The sequence below is a fragment of the Sus scrofa genome, chromosome 13 (assembly GCF_054392235.1).
Source record: "Sus scrofa isolate SSC_HxYL_T2T_F1_AM1 chromosome 13, Sscrofa_HxYL_maternal_Yorkshire_Landrace_v2.0, whole genome shotgun sequence".
Lineage (NCBI taxonomy): Eukaryota > Metazoa > Chordata > Mammalia > Artiodactyla > Suidae > Sus > Sus scrofa.
In genome coordinates this window covers 192,908,149-192,933,638 of record NC_139395.1, presented here as the reverse complement: position 1 = coordinate 192,933,638, position 25,490 = coordinate 192,908,149, and the positions used below count along the sequence as shown (strand labels likewise).

Genomic DNA, 25,490 nt, shown 5'->3' with positions numbered 1-25,490 from the left:
CAAGAATGAAAAAAGCAGAAGATCTAAATTTCTCCAAGATGGTTTATGTTTTATAGAAAAGTATCTTGATTCAAATTTGTGAGTTGTTAAGAAGCACTCTTTTCTAGCAATCAAAAAAATGACAGATTTCTAAGTGGCCACTTCTCCATGTTCATTGTAATCCATATAATAATACTGATTAGCTGATGAGTGTGTTTCCAATTATCAGTGAATGATTCCATAAGATCAATAAGTGATTTTTATCCTAAAAATACTTCTGTTGAAAACAAAGCAATAGACCTTGTAATATTTTCATGTAAAAGCTCCATAGTTAAGTTTTCATTGAATATGTAATTACTGAATGCCTATTATTGCAGATATTACTTTATTTTCTGAAATAATCTAAAAGGTGTAAGGTGATTTTCAGCTATTTGGATTGAGTGCAAGTATTTTAAAAATTGAAAACAAACTTTTCAAGTCTTCCTAAGGGAAAGAAGCATTTACTTGTGTAGACGTTAATTATTTCTTGGTTCAATTCATAGTTTTTACAAGTGGCAAACTTAATGATTAATAATGCAGATACATAATAAAATTCTAAGTGCTAATTTAAAACACTTGTTCTAGAATTGGAACCAGACATATTATAATAAGTAGTAGATGATTTCAAAAACTAAAAATGCTGAGAAAATAAATTTCCCTCCATAAAAACAAAGGTGCTTTTGAGATGAGAACAGCCATTCAGGAAGTTTTATTAATGTAGAGTCCTTGCATAATTCAAGCAATGCAAAGAGATTCAGGGAGTTGAACTAATAACAGTAACATTCCAGTTTGTGATTAAAAAATGCAGTGTTATTTCTTTCATTCTTTTTTCCTCCCCAATTCCATAGCCATTGTAAAAGGTTTGGAGGGGGCGGTCCCCAAATTATCTTAATTGTATTCATAAAAGCTAGACAATCATGAAAAGTACCTTAAAAACTTTAGGTACTTTGGGGATTGCAAAGTATGAGAAATGTGTAAAATGTGGTTATGTTATAAAATTTTGCCAATTTTCAAAAAACTTTGATATTTTTAAAGTAAATTTAAGCTTACAGGAAATCTCCCCACTAGCTAAGAGGGGATGTTGCTTAGCTAGGAGGAAGAAATAAAATAGATTCTTTAATTTAAATTTGGAAATGATTTTAACATACCATATACTCTGTTTCTTAAAAAATCAATAATATTTTCTCTTTTGACACACTTTTAAGATCATTCATTCAATATAAGAGCGCACACAAATAAAACCTTGCATACAAACTGTTGTTTTAAGTATTAAAAAAATTTATTTTGTTTTGTTTATTATTTAGCTGAACAGATGGTAATGGTTTTGACACAATTCAGTTCCCGTTTTCTTTGGGAAAAAAAACAACACAAAAACCAGAGCTTCTTTTCCCACTTTGTCACAGCTGGTTACCAATCAATCTCAATTCACGCTACAGTGATGATAGCACATGTTGTCCGGGGGCCAAATCTGATTGGGTTGCATTTTTCAGCAGTGTTTCATATCAGAAAAAAAAAAAGGTATCTTTATAGTGGGGACTGTCAGCACATGATTGTACAACTGTCATTAATCAAACCTGGCAACAATGACTGCATTTATGTAAGTCCGAGACCGGCAGATTTCACAATCAAAATCACCCAATTTCTGTTAGGATTTCCGCACCAGTTGTGTGTGTGTGTGTGTGTGTTTTAATCTGTTCCTTTTTTTAAATTTTTAATTAAAATCAGACAATACCTCCTACATGTTGATCATATATCATTTATACTGTGCTTTAAAAGTAACTGTTTTATACAAAGTATGCTCTAGTTACTCAGGATTTATTCTCCACTATGCAAAGAAGGCTAAAAGCAGATCAGAGTAAAATTTAGGAACATTAGACTGTTCAATAAAAGAATATTTTTAAAGTGTGTATATGTATTAGGGAACACATTTATGAATCTCCTGGGATTACAGTTGGCTTTAAAATAATACTGAGAAAAATATTGTTACTTTCTGGAGTTTTTGATGCTTTGAACAGAGTCTGATATAGAAATACACACCTGCCCAAAGCACACACACACACACACACACACACAGAGCAAGAAACACACACATCATATGGAAAAGGTATGTTGCTCTGTGGTAGAAAAATAAATGGATTTGCTGCAGAGGACACCAATTTCAGTCTCTTTATAATTCAAGACAGCAATCTCAGCATCTTCTTTAAAATGGCATTTGGAAATAGGCATTTTCTCAAAGTCATTTATTGTTGTGAAATCTTATATTAACCTCAGCTGTAAACTGTGAAGATCTCTTTAAATATAAGGAACTATTATTTATAAGTATTTATATTAGTCAATATTTGCTTTCTATGGAAAAATGAATATTTCCCCAATTATTCAACCCAATAGTATAAAGCATCTGAGATTACTGTTAGGCATGTACCGATTTATCCAGAAAGAAATCCAAGAAATAAAGCCACATTTACTGGACCTCTGGAAATCTTTGACATCTAATTGCTTGTGAAATATGTACTTTTAGGAAGCACATTACTGTCTCAGAAACATATTGACCCGGTAGAGAAAGCAGAAACTGGCAGTTGATACTCATGACAATTTTTCCTTGGATGATAATTAACTCAAGGAGTGTGTTATTGGGAAAGGATCTTTGTCGTATTTTGTCTCAGGTTGCCTAAATGTGAAAACAATGAGCCAAATATTTACTTTTCTTTGAGTTTTGAAGTTATTTAAATGTAATTTCTTTAAAACCAATCCTTATATTTGCTAAGGTTTTTTTGCGGGCAAGAGCTAATTTGATCACAATTATAAGGTCTTTCATTTCTCTGACCTGAGGTGCATCTTATAGTAAACAATTAATAAAGGTACTATGATATGCTTCAGTCTCCTGGGATAAGGAAACTATCAAGGGTCAGGCTAGAGACTGGCACAGCGGTTCCGTAATGTTGGAAGGAACAGTAGTGTCTCCAGTTGTGTGGTTCTTTAGACTTGGGTAGGCAGTGTGATGAAAGAGTGTGCCCTTTGGAGGATGACTGAGCTTGAGTTGAAAATCCAAATTTCTATGTGAAAATGTCAACATTTTAAATTGCATCAATTATTCCAATAATTTTAAAACATTTGTGAGTCAAAACACAAATACACACACACACACACACACACACACACACACATACAGCTACGCACAGACAGTTTGCTCTCATGAAGATTTCCATCCACAAAGGAACAAATTGCAATTAAGAATTTATAGTATCAAGTGTAAATTTCTGTACCCAGACCATGAGGCCTCAATTCTAATAACAACTCTGCCACAAAAAGCTTAATAATGATATTGACCATTTATTCATTGAACCATCTAGGAAAAATTTGTGGGAGCAGCTGCAATTTTGGTAGTATATCCCCTGCTTACTTAATTTCCCTTTATAGATTCATACATTTTAAAAAAATGGAATCTTTATGTTTTCTCTTGGTAGAAAGTTATAACCTCTAATACAGTTGATGAAGAATGTGCCAGGAAACCTACTTTTTAATATGGGCCAAACTTTTGCTCCAGTGAATTCCAAGACTCTAGATAACAAAATGCTATTTTTCTAATCTTAAAATTAGGACATTAAACAAAACTCAATAATCTTTCAATTGTTTGCTTTGTCTCAGAGTTTATAAACTGTTGGTTTCTTGGAATATCAATTTCATTTATTTTCTTATAACCTCCCTTATCCTAGAGGTATTTTATTTAGGCTTCAAGTGTTCTCCTTTCATATTGACATTTTGGGACTCACCGAATATTTCCATCTTTATTGACTCATGCTCTTCATGGTCCCTAGACTTAAATAATATTTTTTTGAAGTTATTGTTTTTAACACATGAAGAGTTCAAATTCATGTATGTCACCTTTTCAATTTTTATGTCTGTATTTCCTTTTTTCCTTTTTTTTTTTTTTTGTCATTTTGCCTTTGCTAGGGCCGCTCCTGTGGCATATGGAGGTTCCCAGGCTAGGGGTCGAATCGCTGCTATAGCCGCTGGCCTACGCCAGAGCCACAGCAGCATGGGATCCGAGCTGCATCTGTGACTTACACCACAGCTCACGGCAACGCCGGATGGTTAACCCACTGAGCAAGGCCAGGGATCGAACCCGCAACCTCATGGTTCCTAGTCGGATTCGTTAACCACTGCACCACCACGGGAACTCTTGTATTTCCTTTCTTGATAAACAAGGATTAAAATTGAACAAAATATTCCAGATTCCATTTTGCCATATTTTATAAAAGTATAAAAATAAACTATATGCTTTCAGATTGAAGCTTGCATGCCTAATTTTTCAAAATGTTTAAATGGGGGACATAATTACTTACCTACCAGAATTGTTATGAGAATAAATTCATAGTACATTTGAGAACACTATGCAAAAAATTTCTTTGTCATTATTTTATTTTAATAACATGTGATTAGAAAACGCCCTAGTTCCCAAAATAATGAGTTAATATATTCAAAAGCATTGAACAAGACACAAAGCTTTACTTAGTTCTCCTATAGTCTTCCCATTTGTTTTAGATGTTCTTCTAGAATTATTTCTTTTACTTTGGTGCAGAGATTATTTATTTTTCATGTTAGAAATTTACAGAGAGAAAAGCATAATGATAATACGTAAATCAAATGTCTAGATTACTGGTCGATTTCTTTATTGAGCACTATATCCATAGTAGCATTTATGTATTAAATATTTTGTCTTAATATTTACAGTATTTTGTTGCTTTAATATACATTTCAGAACTAACTGCTAATATATAAACCTAACAGCATTACTTTCTTTTTTGATATAATAGAAGAGTATTATTTCAAATTATTTGATATTTCTGCTCTGTATACAAGTGTTTTACTAATAACTATGCCATAAAAAAATGATGGAAAAATTTTAAGTTTTGTTGGATGGTTCATCATTCATTCAATAAGTATTCACTGAGCACATCTAAGATCTCAGGTGCTGTTTGGTAGGGCTTGGGGTATATAGTTGGGAACAAAAAGGAATCAGTTCTTGTTTTCATGAATATACATGCTCTTGGAAAGGAGGAAGACAAGAATCAAGCCAGCAATTTGATAGAGGTATGTTTTGTGAAGAAAATAAGACATTCTATAAGTAACAAAAATTTGAAACAAAGAATAAAAACAAATATAAATAGTTTGAAAAAGTAACTTGTGGGCAGGGAACTGCTTTATAGTGTAGCTACTTCACAGTGTAGCAAGAAGGCATCTTTGAGGGAATATTTGGGCCATCTTGAAAGTTAAGAATAATCAGCAGTGAAAAATGTAGGGGAAGGGTATCCTGGGTTATGAAAGTTATAAAAGAAGTTTATAAAACTAAGTTATAAAAGAAGCACAAAGACAGAGTAGTAATTAGGTAGTTAAGTTGTACAAGGGAAGAAGGGAAGTGTGGTTAAAAGAGGGTTAATGAGAAGTTGAACAGATTATTTGAAATCTCAAAGACCATAGAAATAGGTTTTATTCTATGTGACTGGATGGGAAGCCATTAGATAATTCTAAACAGTGGAGTAACATATCAGATGTAGGTCGACCAATCAGTGAAGCTCTTCATTTTCCTTTAAACCCTCAGATTACATAATGGCTATTATGTTATATAATTTGTTGTTGTTAGAAATAGTTAACCTAAAAATAAAGTAATTCATAGGAAACCCCAAACTCAAAAGGCCATCTTGCAGGAGTGAGAGCGTCCTTTTCTGGTTGGTACAAGGAGTAATAGCATTAGTAGAAGTTTCTAAAAGAAATGTTTTGTTTTATCATATGTTTAAGATCTAATTGTCAGAGATGTTCAAAGACAGAAGAGTTCACTCATCATAAGAATAGGCTGGAAAACTGGTTGGTAGATTGTTACAGATGGGATTCAAGTGTGGTGGGATGGTTGCCAAAGTGAGCTTTTAAAAACACTTTTAAACAGATAGAGTCAATTATTTTATAAGTATTTAAAGTATTTTGATATAAATCAAAAATGCCTATAATATTCACTATCTTTCCTTAGGCACAGATCCAATGACAATGAGAATTTAAAAGATTCCGAGTGCCCCCTAAAGTGAGAATCCTCGAAGTCTCTTTGTTTTTGTTTTTATTTTTTTAATTTATTTATTTATTTTGCTTTTCTAGGGCTGTGCCCACAGCACACGGATGCTCACAGGCTAGGGGTCGAATCAGAGCAATGGCTGTTGGCCTACGCCACAGCCACAGCAACGTCAGATGCTAGCCACATCTGCGACCTACACCACAGCTCATAGCAACGCCAGATCCTTAACCTACTGAATGAGGCCAGGGATCAAATCTGCATCCTCATGGATACTAGCTGGATTTGTTTCCCATGAGCCACAACGGGAAGTCCCTTTGTTTTTATTTTATTTATTATTTTATAATGATTTTTATTTTTTCCATTGTAGCTGGTTTTACAGTTTTCTGTCAATTTTCTACTGTACAGAAAGATGACACAGTTACACATACATGTATACATTCTTTTTTATCACATTATCATGTTCCGTCATAAGTGACTAGATATAGTTCCCAGTACTACACAGCAGGATCTCATTGCTTATCCATTCCAAAGGCAATAGTTTGCATCTATTAACCCAAAGCTCCTAATCCATCCCACTCCCTCCCTTTCCCCCTTGGCAACCACAAGTTTCTGTTCTCCAAGTCCATGATTTTCTTTTCTGTGGAAAGCTTCATTTGTGCCATATACTAGATACCAGATATAAGTGATATCATATGGTATTTGTCTTTCTCTTTCTGACTTACCTCACTTAGTATGAGAGTTTCTAGTTCCATCCATGTTGCTGCAAATGGCATTATTTCGTTCTTTTGTATGGCTGAGTAGTATTCCATTGTGTGTATATATGTATATGTATATATATATATACACCACATCTTCTTAATCCAATCATATGTTATTTAGGTTGTTTCCATGTCTTGGCTATTGTGAATAGTGCTGCAATGAACATGCGGGTGCATGTGTCTTTTTCAAGGAAAGTTTTTGTCTGGATATATGCCCAAGAGTGGGGTTGCTGGGTCATATGGTAGTTCTATGTAAAGATTTCTTTTCTTTTTTTTTTTATTTTTTTATTTTCCCACTGTACAGCAAGGGGGTCAGGTGATCCTTACATGTATACATTGCAATTACATTTTTTTCCCCACCCTTTCTTCTGTTGCAACATGAGTATCTAGACATAGTTCTCAATGCTATTCAGCAGGATCTCCTTGTAAATCTATTCTAAGTTGTGTCTGATAAGCCCAAGCTCCCGATCCCTCCCACTCCCTCCCCCTCCCATCAGGCAGCCACAAGTCTCTTCTCCAAGTCCATGATTTTCTTTTCTGAGGAGATGTTCATTTGTGCTGGATATTAGATTCCAGTTATAAGTGATATCATATGGTATTTGTCTTTGTCTTTCTGGCTGATTTCACTCAGTATGAGATTCTCTAGTTCCATCCATGTTGCTGCAAATGGCATTATGGCATTCTTTTTTATGGCTGAGTAGTATTCCATTGTGTATATATACCGCCTCTTCCGAATCCAATCATCTGTCGATGGACATTTGGATTGTTTCCACGTCCTGGCTATTGTGAATAGCGCTGCAATGAACATGCGGGTGCACGTGTCTCTTTTAAGTAGAGTTTTGTCCGGATAGATGCCCAAGAGTGGGATTGCGGGGTCATATGGAAGTTCTATGTATAGATTTCTAAGGTATCTCCAAACTGTTCTCCATAGTGGCTGTACCAGTTTTATGTATAGATTTCTAAGGTATCTCCAAACTGTTCTCCATAGTGGCTGTACCAGTTTACATTCCCACCAACAGTGCAGGAGGGTTCCCTTTTCTCCACACCCCCTCCAGCACTTGCTATTTCTGGACTTCTTAATGATGGCCATTCTGACTGGCTGGTGTAAGGTGGTACCTCATTGTAGTTTTGATTTGCCTTTCTCTAATAATCATGTTGAGCATTTTTTCATGTGCCTGTTACCCATCTGTATATCTTCTTTGGAGAAATGTCTATTCAGGTCTTTTGCCCATTTTTCCATTGTGTTGTTGGCTTTTTTGCTGTTGAGTTGTGTAAGTTGTTTGTATATTTTAGAGTTTAAGCCCTTGTCAGTTGCATCATTTGAAACTATTTTCTCCCATTCTGTAAGTTGTCTTTATGGGTTTTTTTTTTTTATGGTTTCCTTTGCTGTGCAAAAGCTCGTCAGTTTGATTAGGTCCAATTGGTTTTATTTTATTTCTCCTGCTTTGACAGACTGACCTGAGAAAACATTTATAAGGTTGATGCCAGGAAATGTTTTGCTTATGTTCTCTTCTAGGATTTTGATGGTGTCTTATCTTACATTTAAGTCTTTAAGCCATTTTGAGTTTATTTTTGTCCATGGTGTGAGGGTATGGTCCAGTTTCATTGATTTACATATGGCTGTCCAGTTTTCCCAGCACCACTTGCTGACAAGACTCTCCCTTTGTTTGTTTTTAAATTTCAACACCTTTATGTGACAGGACCTAGCAGGACTAGTGTATTGTGGCACTTATTTTTTTCTAAGTGGGAAAAGACAGCACTGCTGTCAGAAACGTGTGCATATCTAACTTCAGGACTGGGGAAGTGTGCACATTAGTTAGAGAAAGACTTGGAGGTGGTTTTGACTTACTCTTGTGTGGGGGTGACCTTACCTCTTCTAGCTGAGAATCATTTTACTGGGCTCAAAGCCCTGTGAATGCATATATCCCCAGTCTTCAATGCAGTGTCTGGCATATTGGAGACAGGGTCAGAAGTATTTCCTAAAGTAATTAAACCTTCCTTATAATCTTGTCAAATTTCAGTCAGCTTCAGGGGGAAATTGAAATGAGACAATGTTAAATGTCCATCTACTAATTATGCTAGGTAATTTATATGCAGGATCATTAAAACTTACCACCCAAAAACCTCTTTCTACTAAAAGCTTACCTGTGTCACTGCAAATGGGCTTATTACCTGGGTACATGTACTCTCTGTACCTAGCTGGAATCCTGCAAGTGTTCCAAAAATACCTCTATACCTCCAGATCATTGCTCTTATCCAGAGTTTTACAGTCTATATCTAAAACCTTGTTCCATAGTTAGATGAAAATGTAGATTTACTATTTGCTTATAAAGGCATGGTATCTTTGAAAAGTAGTCCCTTTTATTAGCGACAGAGGTTAATTCTATTCCTCTTGAGCAATATTTCACTTTTTCCCCCATAAAAACAAAAATTACAATCATAGTAGTATATACAATTACTTGTATTTATCAGGGAATCCTTAATAAGTGAACAAAAGCCAACTTAAAAATGATGTATATAACATATGTATAATATTTTCTCTCCTTTTAAAAAAAAGAAATTTTGACAGATGAGATTTCAGACTTATGTTGGGTTTAAATATTATCTAATGTGTGATTTTTTTTTACTTTTTATGCACACACCTGCACCATACGAAGGTTCCCAGGCTAGGGACTGAGTCAGAGCTGCAGCTGCCAGCCTATACCACAGCCACAGCAACATCAGATCCTTAAGCCATTGAGTGAGGCCAGGGATCGAACTTGCATCTTCATGGATACTATTCAGATTCTTAACCAGCTGAGACACAATGGGAACTCCCTCTAGTATGTAATTTTTTATTAAACTTTTTTTTTGTTAAAGCCACATATAAATAGCTCTCACATTGTATTTGTCTATCATGTTGTTACCTATGTAATTTATATAATCTGAAGTAAAATTTTGCCAGAAGGTGTAACTTGGTGTTTGCTGAATATGAAATTATATTTCTATTCAAACGTGTGGATAATGTGGCTTATATGTCTTAAGTTAGCCTTTAAAAATTAAACTAAGTATTTTATTGTGGGGAAGGAGAACATAATACAGTGGGGAAAAAAGTGCCAGTTCAGGAGTCAGAGTTCAAGGTTTGAATTCTGGTTTTTCTCTTTAGTGGCAAAATAACGTTGAGAAAATCATTTCACTTGAGGAAGGGTCAGTTTCCTCCCCTGTAAAATGGCAGTTTCTGACTCAGAGTATTATTTTGAGACTGCATTGAGCTAATGTGCATGTCTTTTTCTTTTCTTTCTTTTTTTTTTTTTTTTTTTTTTTTTTTTTTTTTTTTTGTCTTTTTGCTATTTCTTTGGGCTGCTCCCACAGCATATGGAGGTTCCCAGGCTAGGGGTCGAATCGGAGCTGTAGCCACTGGCCTACACCAGAGCCACAGCAACGTGTGATCCGAGCCGCGTCTGCAACCTACACTACAGCTCAAGGCAACGCCGGATCCTCAACCCACTGAGCAAGGGCAGGGACCGAACCCGCAACCTCATGGTTCCTAGTCGGATTTGTTAACCACTGCGCCACGACGGGAACTCCTTTTTCTTTTAATTTAAGGCAACATAGTTTCTGATTTTGTTTCATCAAATGAAAGATCATAATTAAGCTAAAATGTAAGTATCTTCTATTAACTTAGAATATGTTTTCAAGTATGCTTGATCCAGAAATAACTTTATAGATCAAGTTCATCTTCCCCTCTTTCAGCTTTTGAGAAAACTCAGAGAGAGATGAAGAGACTTTTACAGAAGTCAAACAAGAACCAAAGACAAGAGTTCCCGTCGTGGCGCAGTGGTTAACGAATCCGACTAGGAACCATGAGGTTGCGGGTTCGGTCCCTGCCCTTGCTCAGTGGGTTAAAGATCCGGCGTTGCTGTGAGCTGTGGTGTAGGTTGCAGAAGCAGCTCGGATCCCGCGTTGCTGTGGCTCTGGCGTAGGCCGGCGGCTACAGCTCCGATTCGACCCCTAGCCTGGGAACCTCCATATGCCGTGGGAGGAGCCCAAAGAAATAGCAAAAAAACAAAACAAATGAACAAAAAGAACCAAAGACAAAACCAGAGTTTAGTTTTTAAGATGAATCAGAAATGACTGCAACATATATTATTTTTATTCAATATTTATAGCTTAGAATTAAGCATGTCATGCATAATATAGGCTAACTATAGGAGTCATCTTTACTAGACAGTAAATATATCACCAGCAGCTTTTCTGAAGCCATCATTAAAGTCATTATTTCTCACGTATTTAATTGGCAAAGTTAAACAGAGAAAGTTTCTGTGTAATGTTACTGTTTCATGCGTCTTAGTCCCGTACTTGCTCTTAACTATAAATATAGCTTTTTAAGAAAGCCCTTATAGGTAAAGATGGCAGATTGGCAGCCTTGCAGTCATTCATATTTGGTTGATCCTAATATCAGCAAGAAACAATACTCATCATATATTCAACCGGTTATTTCTTGTACTTCTGATAGGAGTAGTAAAAATAACTAATAATGTGCTTTCTGTATGCTAGCTAGCTTCATGCCCTTTATAAGTAATAAATATCTCCTTTAAAGCTCACATTCACTCCATAAGATGGGTGTTATTATCAGCACATTTTGCTAATGAGGAAGTTGAGATCTAGAGAAATTAAATATCTATGCACTGTTTCAAGCATAAGATGAGGGCAGAGCCCAAGATTAAAAATATGGCCATTTGGCTCCAGAATCTCTGCTCTTAACCAACTGGCAATGCGACTGGATATTAAAAGCTCTGTGGCTGTAGCAGTGTGTGATGCAGACAGGATCTCTGCCTTTATCGAAACAGACAATACAAAATGTAAGCAAGTGCAGAATGACTGGTATAGCAATAAAGGTTTTTGTTTGTTTGGGGGCAGTTTTTTGGTTTTGTATTTTGTTTTGAAGAAAGAGTAATCATAGTTTTCTAGTGTGGTAATGGATGGCTTCAAACAAGAATAGGGGATGATAAGGCTTTCCTCATGAGTCATGACACGTAAATCAGTGGAAGTTTAACCTAAAACATAGAGGAAAGAGTATCCACCGTAACTGGAGGATGCGGGAGCATGAAGAGTTAAGTTCAGTTGGCATGCTTTGTTTTTAGACCTGGTTTTCTATCTTGCAAAGTTCTTTAAAAGAGAACTTTTATTAGGTCTATGTCACAGCTTCTAATAATGTTAACTGTGTTATTCTTTTAGTTAAAGCTGGAAGTAGAAGAATTCTGTGTATAATACTCTTCATTGAAAGCCTAAAAAGTTTTTTTGGTACTGAAAGCAATAGAAAGTCACAGCTAGTTGTAAGCAAAGAGAACTGATTAAAGTAGTATTTTGGAAACAGATTTTAACTGTGTGGTATATATAAGGAAGAGTCCCAATGTGATCAATCAGAAGCTATTGCAAAAATGTGTGTGTGAAATAACAGAGACAATCAGTGAAAATTAAGAAGAAAAATCAAATATGGAAAACTGTAAAGATAACTTCCTTATTGTATAATTTAATAAGAATTTATTAGAATTTAATTTCTTAGAATTTAACAAGAGCATGTTCTTATGCAATCTCCTAAAAAATCATGTTGAATTTTTTATTTTTTGAAAACTAGTATGTTAGTATACTTGTTAAAAAATTGAAATGTGACAATAAATGTTTGTGAAAGAGACGAGGATGTGCATTACTAAAACTCAGTCTAAGGCATGCTGATGTTTTAAAGTTAATATTGCTGATTTGAAAAAGGACTACCTCTTCTTAATTCTTTTAACCACTTTTCTGTCAATTTGTGAATAAGAGAATAATCTCCTTTAATATATTCTGGCTCTCTCATATTCAAGATGCCTAAAAAGTTAAATCATATATTTGAGTACAGTGTAACTTACAAAATACAACTCTCCAAGAAACTGAAATATATACTTTTTTCTTACTAAGAACTACAGTTTTGATGCAGCAGAGTTTTATACCTATATAAATTATAGGTAATTGATAATCAAACAGCTTAGAGATCAGATATGAAATTAATGATCGTATTAGCAATATCTTTAATGTAAGCAATTGTACTTTATGGCTGAACATCATGTGTCTGTGTGTGTGTTTTACTTTAGGTAAAATACAGTACAAAAGAGAAAAATGAAGGTGAATACTTAATGTTATCTAGATATAACCATATTATTTAATAAAACCAATTCATATTCCACATAGGTATGACATCAAAGATGATTATACCCTGAGAATTAAAAAGGCCATGAGTACAGATGAAGGCACGTATATGTGTATTGCTGAGAATCGTGTTGGAAAAGTGGAAGCTTCTGCTACCCTTACAGTCCGAGGTAAGAGACTTAAGATGTGAAATATAATTGAACGAGCAGACTAATATTTGGTTAAATTGGTAAGTGGACTCAAAATCAAAGTAATACTTTCATTGTTTTATTATTACATTAAAATGCCTAGATTTTGTGTCTTCTTTGGTATTAGTTGAAATAAAATTACTTTCAAATTTGAGTTTGAAGGGATGACCCTTTGAAGGGATTAATTTTTATTTAATAAGTAATAGCTAATATAGTTTAAAATGAAATCTTAAAAATAGAAAAGATTTATGCTAATCTTTGTTTCAATCGCTTTGAACTCTTTACTGCTTTTAAATGTCTCTAGTTTCAAAGATACTGTTTTCTATTTATTAGATTGTCACTCTACACTAGTAGGCAGTTTTTTTGAAATTCTTTTTTATTTCAGCATTGAAAAAGCAATCTGAAAAAAACTAACACTGCTTCCAAAGGTGAAAAATGGACACAAAGGAGCTCCCACATTGAGAAAATCTGATTTAGAGAGTGATTTGTGAAGTTCATTGGCCTTAAATAATTGAAATAGTCAGTGCCGCTCCTGTAATAACTTTCACTTTCTGGGTGTCATGCACTTTCTCAGTCATGGAGTAATTTTCATTTATAGACTCCCTGCAATTGCTTATAAGTGAAAGAAAGCATTATTTAACCCTACAGAGAGCTAGCATGAATTAACTATCTTCCTGATGGTGCATGTTGAGCCACATGAGTAAATTATACAGCCCATGGTATCAAATTGTACTATGTACACAGCTACACGTACTCTTGCCAAATAGATGTTACCCATGGCATTGTTTATGCTCACAGGACTTCAGAGATAGGCAGGTGCATCCATCACTCGTCTTTCGGCCTTTCTTTCGCTATCCTAACTGGTGCCTCCTCCCATCCTTGTGATAAGGAAGTTGGTTGCCTGTTCTCATCCATCTATCAGTTTTATCTCACCCTCTTTGGTCAGACTTCCTAGCCTCATGCAGCTTTGCTTACAGAAGTTTTCATAAGATTAGGAGAAAGGCTTGGAGGAATTTGGATTGGAAATAAATGTGTCAGGGGTTCTCAGACTGGTCCTTCATCTGGGAGGAAAAATGATTTTTGCCAGATATGTGATTTGGGCATCAGATCAGTTAAAAAGAAAAGAGAAAGAAAAGAAAAAGAAAGAAAGAAAACCCTCATCTTCCTCCAGGTAACTATTAGGAAACATTCACTCTGGATACCTAGAAAAACATTGATTTCCAGACTTCTCAATCACTCCATCCCTGTTCCACCTAAATGATTTTTTCCTCATCCAGATATTCTAAGGTGGATTTAGATACAAAGTAAATTTCAACAAAACTGGCAAGGTAGTTGCTTTTCATTCCGCCTTAGTTAACAGCTCATAAAAAGCTATGATCATATACCATTTGAATATATATATACTGTCATATATGATCAAAATCTGAAAGCCATTGTAAGCCTCTTTAACCTACATTCTCTGGTGGGTGATTATATATTTATATATATTCATTTGCTTTTATCTAGTCAGCCCTTTGCCAAAGCAATTCACTTGACCATGTTTCCCCCAAAGTTTGTTTGTTTTTTCTGAAGTGAGTGGGAAGAAGAATAAACAACTAACCAAGAAATGTTCCATTCAGAAATATTTGCTGACTAAACAAATGGTGAGAAAATGTGAGGGGTTGTTTGTGCAAGCAACGGGTTCCTTTTATACTTGAATGCTTGGATGAATGAGATTTAAAGTGATCTGTTTGCTTTAAGATCTTTCCCAGCTAATTGTTTACATAATTTGTTGAAAGTTTCAGGCTTACCATTTCATTTAACAAAGCATGCTCCTCCTGGATGGATGTTTGAAGCTAACTTAAAAACTAATAGAAAGAGTTGTTTGTTTTTAGTGGGATTTTTTTTTTAAATCCTCAAACCTTAAATGGTCTCTCCCCTAATCTGTGTCCTGTAGACAGATTAGAGAATTTAATCTGCGTGGTATGTATGTCATCTAAGACTGAAATTTCAAACACAGGGTTTTAAGGAAAAAAAAAATCTCCATAATATAATAAAATGTGGAGTAAAATATTGTTTTAAAATGTATTTTTTTTTACCATTAGGAGAAGTGGTTGGGATTTCTCATGCTTAAGAGGCTAACAGGAAAAAAAAATGTATTAACTCTAGCTTATTTTTTTGCTGTTGCCCATTTTTCTATGCACATAAATGAAATGTTCAGCCCTTTTCTGGTTTGTTTTATTAGAATGGGGTCAACTGACCCAAGAGGCCACATCCATTTTCATCCATTTAATGCATGGATACAGTTTAGTTTAATTTGCTGATTTTGAAAACATCCACCTGCTGGTTTTTTTCAGGATGAAATGTTACTATGTAACAAAGACAAGAAGTTTTAATGTGATGTTTCTGTTAAAATTTTATCATCATATTCACTTTAGCCAATTGAGGAAAAGAAAAAGGAGTTTTATAGTCAAAATCTGAAACAGATTTACTCAGTTGATTTCCACTTCAAAAATATGATGAAAATAGCTTATAAAATTAAACTTAACAGTAACTCCCTTTGCTGACTCAACAAACATAAAATTAGAAAGAAATAATAGGCAATAAAGGCCTCCTAGCATTTATATTCTAATAATTCATGATCTAATGGAACTTTTATAAGTGGCTCAAAAATGAATGAACACAAACTGCATATTTGTAAACATATTTTTCCCATTTTTCACTTGCTAAATTGGCTTTGCATAAATCAAGTCTTCATTGGGAAAATCCCTTGCTTCCAGAGCAATAAAGCCTTAATTTTTTGGAATTACCCTAAACCAAGTAAAACAGATATTTTCTTTCTTTAAAATGTCATTTCTCACCGTGTTTTTTTCTTTTTTTTTTTTTTTACAGTCATAGACTAAAAATACATTTTTGTTTTTAAAGGAGAAAGATTTAGCTTGAGGTGGCCCTTGAAAAATGCAAATCCCAAAATGAAAAAGTTCTTTTTCTACTAGACATTGACAAAATTAAGAGACATCTCATCAATTAGAATAAGGCACAACTTTGTTATGTCAGTCTGTTGTTTTGTTCTTAGTTGTTATTTTTGTGTGCCCAGACTAACTCCCACCACCCCCAAAAAAGAAAGTGTAATTGTTATGCATAGTTCAACTTACTTTCTCCCTCTAGCTCTAGTAAACCCACCATAGACTGTAGGACATGTTAGAGTTTCACCAAGCTAGGATTTTCATTCAGCTGCTGGTAATTGTTTTATTCTTTTTTGAATTGCCTTACTCTCTCCCCTTTTAATTGTGAATCATAGTACATGACCATGATTCTCAGATTACGCAATGCTAGAATTACGATGTATTTGTTGAGCGAATGATTGTCTATAAACATGGTTTTAAAAGCTATATGTATCTCACCATGCCCAACAAGATATCAAGGCAAAATAATTTTGAGAGTCACACCGTATTTACACTAAAACTTTATCCACGGAAATATGGGTAAAGCACTTGTTTGCTGTATAAATTTGTATTTTGAAATGTAAAATTTCATGAGTTCAAATGCTGCTAAATCTATTTCTTCTTTTTTTGAATAAATGAGACCATATGTTTTGTATTTGTCCATTGCATTTATGTAAAGTGTTTACTGTCTAAATTGATTTGGCGTTATTCTTTTTAAAGAAAGTATTATTAAGCCCATGTGTATCTCTTACAATCTTTGCACATTAATTAAGGGGGCAGCCTATTACTACTGATTTTAGTGATTGAAAGTTATGGAATAATAAAAAAATAACAATTTGTTGAAGCAGCATTTTGAAAACCACTCTCAGTGTGAATAGGAATCAATTTGTCATTGTTTCCTGTCCTCTGACCAAAAAAAAAAAAAAGAAAAAGAAAAGAGCTTAACAGTAGTTAGCGAGCTACTCAGTTGAAATCTCTTAGGATGTTCCAACGTATTTGTTATATTTTCATCCACCCTGTCCACGGATGAAAAGTGATGTGATCTTAACTTATTACTGGCTGAAAAGCAGCGTCAGGGGCTTTTCTGTAGTCCTTGTAATGGTTCTGACTAACCATGCTTAAAATCCAATTGCTATTTAAATCAGACAGTGAGGCCTTCTTTTATTGACATGACATTTGCTAGCCTGTGACTTGAATAGTTATATTCATCAGGTTCTTACTTTAGGGTAACACAAGGCTGTTTAACTCTAAAAAGATCTTTGAAATAATAACTGCAGTAAGTGATGATGATGATAAGACCTCATGTAAAATCTCTCTCAAATTGCTTAGAGTTAATCTTGGCATGCAGAGTAATTATTTTCTTAGAATGCTATTTATAACATTCAGTTTTTATCAAGCTAGGACATCCTGTTCATACTTGAATAATGAGACTAGAAATCACCCTACTGTCCATACTTAAATGTAGCATTACACATCATGCATTCTGATAATTTTCTTTTCTTTCTTTTTTTAAATTTCTTTTTTATGTTCTCACCACACCATTGTAATGTCTACAGCTCGCCCTGTTGGTAAGTAGCCATCCTTCTATCCATTTCGCATGGCTTTGTACAATGCTTCATAGCTCATGCATAGTAGGATATGACAGAATGAAATACATTTATTCACCCCTATTAAAATATTACTTGAGGGTTGTCTGCTGTAAAAGTTGCTCCTGATTTTTTTTAGCACTTTACTAAGCCATTTTATAGGGACTTTTTGCTACTCGGCAATTAATAGATACCAATTTTCATGTGAAAGAATATATGAATGGATGAATATTACAAACGGCTAACTTTTCTTGAGAAAAATATGATACTTTCTTTTTCCTTGGTTGGGTGTGTAAAATATTCAGTTATTAGTTATGTTTGATGTTCATTAAGATAAAAGTATGTACTAAATTAAGAAGTTCCATTACTTTGTGCACTTTTGCTTTAAGCTGCTTGGAGTCCTCGCTTTGTAAGGATATTTTTTTACTGCTGCATACTTACTGTCTGCATGCCTACTTGAACAAAATTTAGAAGAATGCTTCAAATTATTGCAGTTGGTGCTTACACTAAGAGGAGAAGAGGGGGATGAGCTGCGTTCTTTGGCATGAAACGTTGTTTGAATGTATCTTGTTCTTCATTTGGCTTTGCAAAAACTGAAGTTAACAGCTTGCGCTTGCAATAATTTAAATGATGTTATTTGTAAACAAAGATAAAATATTCAAATTTATTGATTAATGAGCTTTCTGCATCTCTTCTAAAGTTTAACTTAACCTAGTAAGAAGTGTGTTTAAATAAAAGACATCTTGGTAATTATGTTATAAGTAAATGGCTAGATATATGCATAAATGGATAGATGAGTGAATGAATAAATGAATTTAGTACATTGCTTCTTTAATGTCCCAAGAGATAAGTTAATAAGTTATTTGGTTTGACACACAGCTTGGTAAATGGTCCATCTAACTTCAAAAGCTTTCTTAATATATTAGCTTGACACTCTTGATATTTGATGTATATTTATCCAGATTCATAACATTGTCCCCCTTTGGTTAAAAGAATCACAGACATTTTTGTTATGTAATATATTCTTACATGGATATCAAATACAGTGAATAGAACTTTGGTTTCCCAATCTGAATTTCTGCTCTGCCATTTCTGTGCAGTATTTCCTTTGTCAGCTACTCAGCATTCCTACACCTCGGTCACTTTCTCTCTAAAATGTAGAGAAAAACTCTAGCTTATCAGAACTACTGTAGGAATGAATTGAGTTTAAGATTGATCATATATGTGAAAACTTTTTTTTTTTTTTTTTTGGTCTTTTTGTCTTTGTTGTTGTTGTTGTTGCTATTTCTTGGGCCGCTCCCGCGGCATATGGAGGTTCCCAGGCTAGGGGTCCAATCGGAGCTGTAGCCGCCAGCCTACGCCAGAGCCACAGCAACACGGGATCCGAGCCGCGTCTGCAACCTACACCACAGCTCACGGCAACGCCGGATTGTTAACCCACTGAGCAAGGGCAGGGACCGAACCCACAACCTCATGGTTCCTAGTCGGATTCGTTAACCACTGCGCCACAACAGGAACTCCTGTGAAAACTTTTGATGCCAACACTGGTTAACACATTCATAATGTTTGAGACACATATTATTTCCCATTTCAATATTTTTGAAATACACTTATGGCCTACAATCAATTTGAACATAAACTGCAGGTATTTTTCTTGAAACACAGGTATTGATCATGCTTTTTACAATTGATGCTGTTAGAAAATTAAGGATTATTTTGTAGTTTTAAATCTCTTTTTGTATTTGTAAGAATTCATGGTAATGAAAACTTTACATATTTATGGCATGACATCCAAAACTAAACAGTAAATGAGAAAGAATTAATTTGTTGGCAGAGTAACAGGAGAAATTACATTTAAATTATAGATCTTTATATAAGGAAACCTTATGCCGATAAACCATGACCACTTGATTTATATTATTTCACAAGTTCCTGGAACATAGAACAATATGTTAATAATTTCCAATATATTAAAATTCATGAATAAAAAATACATTGATTAGGAACTGTGATGTGCACAGAGTATTTTCATGTATTTTTCATCTACAAGGCATTTCAAAAGTTCTGTTTTTTTTTTTTTTTTTTTTTTTTTATTCCCGTTTGAACTGATTTCTTCAATTCCCATTGGACTGGAACTAAAGAATAGCTTCTTGACATATTTATTGTACTTTATTCTAGGAAAGTCTGTCATTTCATAAATCCATTTTTAATGACTTATAACAATGTTCAGAAATATGAAGAACTATACTATAAACTTGATGACTACTATTAATTTGGGAAACTGAATGTTGGATATGCTTTTATTGGCTCACCAGAGAAGAGTCTGATAATGACTAAATCAGCCTGCTTTTTCTTTGCATGACTTTTTACATCAGTTTTAATTCAGGAATTACAAATATGCCAACTTTTATTGTAAGGTCAGAAGGTACAAATCAAGTAACATGATGAATTAAATATTCCAGTACTAGAAAACTACATTATCAATATTTGTTAGTAGATTAAAACCAATTAACTTTGAAGCGCTGAGCAATAGCATAAAAGGTATTCTACAAGGTAGAAACCGCAGAAAGGGGAGAAAATCCATCTTTTGACTCTAGTATAAATGAGGTGAAGAAATATGTACCAAATATATATAATTTAGCAAAAATTCAAGGGGTAGTTCTTGTCTAAAGCTTTTTTAAAAACAGAAATATATACAGATTCTGGAACACTCACAGATTCAGAAACTGATCACTACATTACATACCAGGTGCAATGGTATTCTGTGTGGGAAGCCCCTTTAGAAATCATTATAAACGTCCAAACTGGATAACACTTCTGAGCTGCATTTGAGTCAAAGAATTGGAGACTCTATGCAATTTACAGTTGGAATAAACACCTTTTTGCCTATGCTTTTGAGAATGTAAGAAAAACTCTTAATTTGAGGCTCCTCAATGTGGGAAATATTACTGAAAGCAAATGATCGCACACTTGCCAATGGAGGAAAGTAGTCTCCAGATTTCACTTACTCATCTGCAGTGTCATCAGCACTTCAAAAGGAGACCTTCATAATGAAAAATCTACCAGCCCTTCATGTGGTTTTTGACTTTTTACTGTTCCAGAGGCATGTTTCACAGGAGAAGCAGAAGTACATTCTAGGACATGGTTAAGTCTGAATGTTGAAATATTCATTTGTTTATTTGTAAAACTCTTTTGATGAAGGAACTGACAGGAGAAAAGGGTCTAAATAGAGATAAATATCTTGCTTCCTATACCCATCTGTCTTATTTTCTATTGGAAAGTCTCTCTCAAGCTTAAAAATAAAAAAGAACATCTATTTTGGAGATGGGCAACACATTTTTTCCTAGCAGCAACTCAAAACATGATGAGTGATTTGGAAAAGAACTGTCAAATCTACCAGCTGCCTTATTTCTGAAGCTGAGCCCTGTTCCGTTTGTATCTTGTATACCATATGCTAGATGCTGATTGCCTCCGGTATGGAAACTAAAAGCTGAGTGTATCAGGTGAAATGTTTAAAATATCCAAAATAAATTGACACTGCAACTTTATGGAAAATACCAATTATTTCCTAATTTAGTGACTCAGAAGTATGTGTCTTTTGATAGAATATAATTGGACACACAAAAGTATAAGTATTGAGAAATAATGTTTTTGGAAAAATTCCCATCTAGTATTACTAGTATTATTTTAAAGAAGTAGCCACTATTCTAAACAGGAACCTATAGGGACATATTTTTTTCCATCTTTTAACTGCTTAAGCACAAAAATTAATATATTCTCATTTTAGAAAATTCTGTTGTGGATTGGAGTTTTGCTATAACATACTCTGAGGCATTTTATTGAGGCCATCACAAGGTCCAATGAAACATGGCTGACTAAAAAAAATTCATTCAGGGAAAAGTATAAAACAGATATTACTTTAAAAATAACACAAGTGGTATTCTCAACACCTCTACCCCCCACCCTGCCTTGAAAATTGGAAAGTTTAATGTGCTGGGTATAATTTAACTTCATATTGGAAAGATTCCAGTTTTTCTAAAAATCAGAAAATAGGTAAATATTATGCATGAATCCTTTCCTGTCGAGATCCACTTTTCTGTGCAAGGCGTCCTAAGTGTATCTTGGAAGGACACCTATACTTTTATTTTCTGCAGCCTTTCTTCTTTAGGCAAGCTGTACCCCATGACCTGGGTGATCATCTCCCTCCTAGGAATCCTTAAGTTTCCATGCACCTGGCACTAATTAGCTACTTTATGCAGACTCACATTTAATTTTTATTAAACATCATGTTTTTCATTGTGCCATATGTTTTGATTAAATCGGTTTAAAAAAATGCATTCTGTTTTGTCTTTTATACTCTAGTAGAGTTACCATAATGTGAAAATTTAAAATAGCTTAGCTAAGGCTAGTTTTTAAAATGGAAAACAAGTACTGGTTTCTTCTCATGCTTGGCTGGTTTTACTCGCTGACTTGATGCTTTTGGAAGGGCCTTGTGTGTTTGACAAGATGTATTCATTGCTTCCAGTTTGAAGGGTGGATATAAAATTATTGAGTCATACTTTTTTTTTTCCACACTTTGGTGAAAATGTTTTATTGTCTTGGTATTGAATGGTGCTGTAGTGAAGTCTGAGGCTTACAGAATATTTTTATCCTCAGCTGGGATGCTCTTTCACTATGTGAATACATTTGTGGTCCTGTCTTCCATAACTTTGCCGGGTTATATCTTAGTCCTGATCAGTATATGTCTAATATTCTTAGGACAAAGCAAGCCGTTAAATCTGTACATTCATGCTTTAATTTACTCCATTACAAAAATGGTTTCTTAAGTTTTATCTCTAAATATTTTTTCGTTTCACTTCTTTTCTTCAAATACACCAGTTATAGTGACTTTCCTTTGTCTCAATTCCATATTTGTTAATTCTCTATAGTAATTTTGAAGTTACCCTATTTTCATACTGTATGATTTCTTAATGTTCACCTCTCTCCTTTATAACTTTCTCAATTGCAGTTATCATTTTTGTTTCTAAAATATATTTTATTTTTAAATTTTTTGTTCATTTCCTTGATAAGTTTGAACAAAGCATTATTCTTCATGTGTCTTTTCGTTTCATTACCCCTTTTTGAATATGTCTCTTTTTTTAGACAGTATATATGGACAACAATTTATTCTAAAGCATTCCTATGGGCCCTTCATTTATTCTTGGAAGATACAGATGCTTTATCTTCTTCTGATGAATTGATTATGTTCTCATCTCTCTCATTAATTAAATAAGCAGTTAGTTAAGTTACAGTTTATTTTGTTTTGAGTAAGTCCTATTTTAGTCTCTGTCGGGTTATTAATACTCCAGTTAGCTGCTGAAAACTAGGGTTTGCATGTTTGGAGAAGAGAAACTGAGAAGTATCATAGTTATTCAGGAACCTCTACTTGGACTCTTAATCTTAAATATTTTATCAAAACACATATGTTACTGTCTTCTTGGTATCCTAGTGATTCTATTAGTAAAAGGCAACCCCCTTCATGTTACAAGTTTTCTGTATTCCACATGAAACCCTCTTTATCTTCTTTAATACTTCGTGCTTCATAATGAAGATAGTTTTTAGATGTGCTATTTTCGACTGCGGTATAACACATTACCACAAGTGGAGCAACTCAAACAGTACCCATTTAGTAGGCCACAGTTCTACAGATCAGAAACCCAACCAGGCTCAACCGGGTCCTCTGCGTAGCACCTCACAGACCAAATCAAGTTATGATTTGATCAGACTGAGCACTTCTCTGGAGACTCTCCAGAAGAGTCTACTTTAAAATTCACACAAGTGGTTGGTAGAATCAAGTTCTTTTGTGGTTGTAGGATTGAAGTCCCCGTTTCCTTGTTGGCTACCAGCCAGGGGTCACTCCCAGTTCACTTGTCATCTTTGCACCTGGCTACCACAGCCTTCAAAGTCAGCAGGGCTCCCTTCAATCCTTCAGGTGCTGTTCTCTGTATCTCTGACTTCCCATTCTTCTATCAGAAAGAGAAAGTTCCCTGGCTGATGTGATTAGGTTAGGCCCCCCTGATTACTCTCCTTGTATTACGGTCAACTCATCAGTAACCCTAATTATATCTGTAAAAATCCCTTTTGTCATATAACATAATCATGTGAAGGTCATAAGGGCCACCTTAAAATTTCAGCATCCACAGTAGGCTTGGCTTTTTCTTTCCTTCAATACCTTCTCTCCAGACTTCTGAATTTTAGCTGGTTATTTATAAGTCATGTCTCTTAATTCCCAAGTCTTTCTTGACTCTAGATGTCCTTCTTCCCATCAAAGCATCATGGAATGGGTTCTCACAATATGGATGGATAAATTTTGTGCAATTGCTGTTGATAGAGGATTGGGATTGAGGCTAGTGGTTGTTCACCATGCATCCTCGTTTTCCTCCAGATGTGACCATGTGTAGCCAGGGCACCTCACAATTGGTGGTTTGGGGCTATAGTTGTTTTTCCATATTATTCACCTCTTTTGTTGTGTTCAACTGAGGAAGATATTACTTCATTATATCAACCTAAATATTCAAAAAACTTAAGTACTCATTAATTTTGGAATCTATTCCAATGAAAATAAAATAAACACTAAATATGTTAACCTAATAGTTAAATGTAAAATACTATAAATATCAAATATCACAATAATGTACGTATTCTGGCCAGAAACAGTATTATGAGATTAGTATTAAGAGATTTCACTGGCTATTGCCAGAAGAAACAGCATTAACATTTTAGTCACGATGCCTTCTAAGTCAAAATTTTTACTTTTATACGGTAACTTGCATACTGAAAGAGATGTCATGATATGCATATGTACAATTAAATATATATTATGATGTGCATTACACCTAGATATTATATGCATGACATTTGAATTACTGCACAACTTATTTAAACATATTAAATGTCACTCAAGGGAATAGCACATAATTAGATTCATTAAAAATATATAAACTACCAAATTAAATTGAATTTGGAGTTAAAATATGTATGAATGCCTTTTTAAATCTCTCTTATGACAAACATTACTTCCCAGATTTATTGGGGATATTAGTTTCATCTACCCTACAAAACTATTAGCTCTTCATTAGTAAATACATTGTTGTATTTACATCTTTCTGCTGCCTCTGGTTCTAGCATAACACTTACGTGTGATAGGAGCACGCCAAGTGTTGGTGCAGCTAATTGATACACACATATGCATACATAGGTAATACTTGCCTAGAAAATGTTTATGCAAGCAGCTTTAAATAGTGCTATAAAAAGATTAAGCAACATTAATAGTAACAGGCCAATCACATAGTCCCCATTCTGCTAGTAGGAGATAAAATACAACAAAAAGAAAGCACTAATGAGGTAGGATGGTGCCTTACTAAGCGTGTAATTAATGTTATTAAGAAACATTGCAGTTGCATATTAAAATTCCGTTAACTAAGCAGCCCTTCAGCATCAGTACATTTGTTCCTTGGTTGCAAGTTTTCCCCCTCTTTTTTTTTTTCCTGATTGGCATCTTCATGCAATCTTTTTCTAAAAAAAAATGAGATAATGGGATGTGATCAGCCTTCGTGGTTTAGCTGGAGTGCTGACATGACAGTTCTGGCAAGTTGACAGGTTAAGTGAGTGAAAATGGATGTCTTGTCTCACCATTTACATGAAGAGCCATTTTTAAGCTATGGTTTTCCCTCCTCACCTTCACACTTACAGCCCCTTCTACCCGCAATATGAGAACCTTCGTTTTCCCAGTTAGGATCTGGAGAGGTTTT

The 25,490-nt window shown here is 34.4% G+C and overlaps 1 protein-coding gene and 1 long non-coding RNA gene across 51 annotated transcripts in view; one reads left to right on the top strand and one right to left on the bottom strand.

Moving 5' to 3' along the window:
- ROBO2 (roundabout guidance receptor 2) overlaps positions 1-25,490 on the top strand; it is a 1,676,226-nt gene that overhangs the window by 1,532,076 nt on the left and 118,660 nt on the right. For 37 of the 50 annotated variants that reach the window (XM_084991702.1, XM_084991700.1, XM_084991678.1 and 34 more), the window contains one exon: positions 13,045-13,172. In XM_084991702.1, coding sequence (XP_084847828.1) covers positions 13,045-13,172 — 128 coding nt within the window. Of the gene's footprint in view, positions 1-13,044; positions 13,173-17,670; positions 17,683-25,490 lie in introns of all 50 variants that reach the window. The other 13 variants (XM_021071404.2, XM_021071403.2, XM_084991683.1 and 10 more) reach the window with 1 other exon arrangement.
- Positions 16,730-25,072, bottom strand: LOC146397812 (uncharacterized). Its single transcript, XR_014824986.1, has 2 exons — positions 19,231-25,072; positions 16,730-18,931 (listed from the first exon to the last, which is right to left on the bottom strand). It is a non-coding gene; the product is annotated as an uncharacterized LOC146397812 (long non-coding RNA).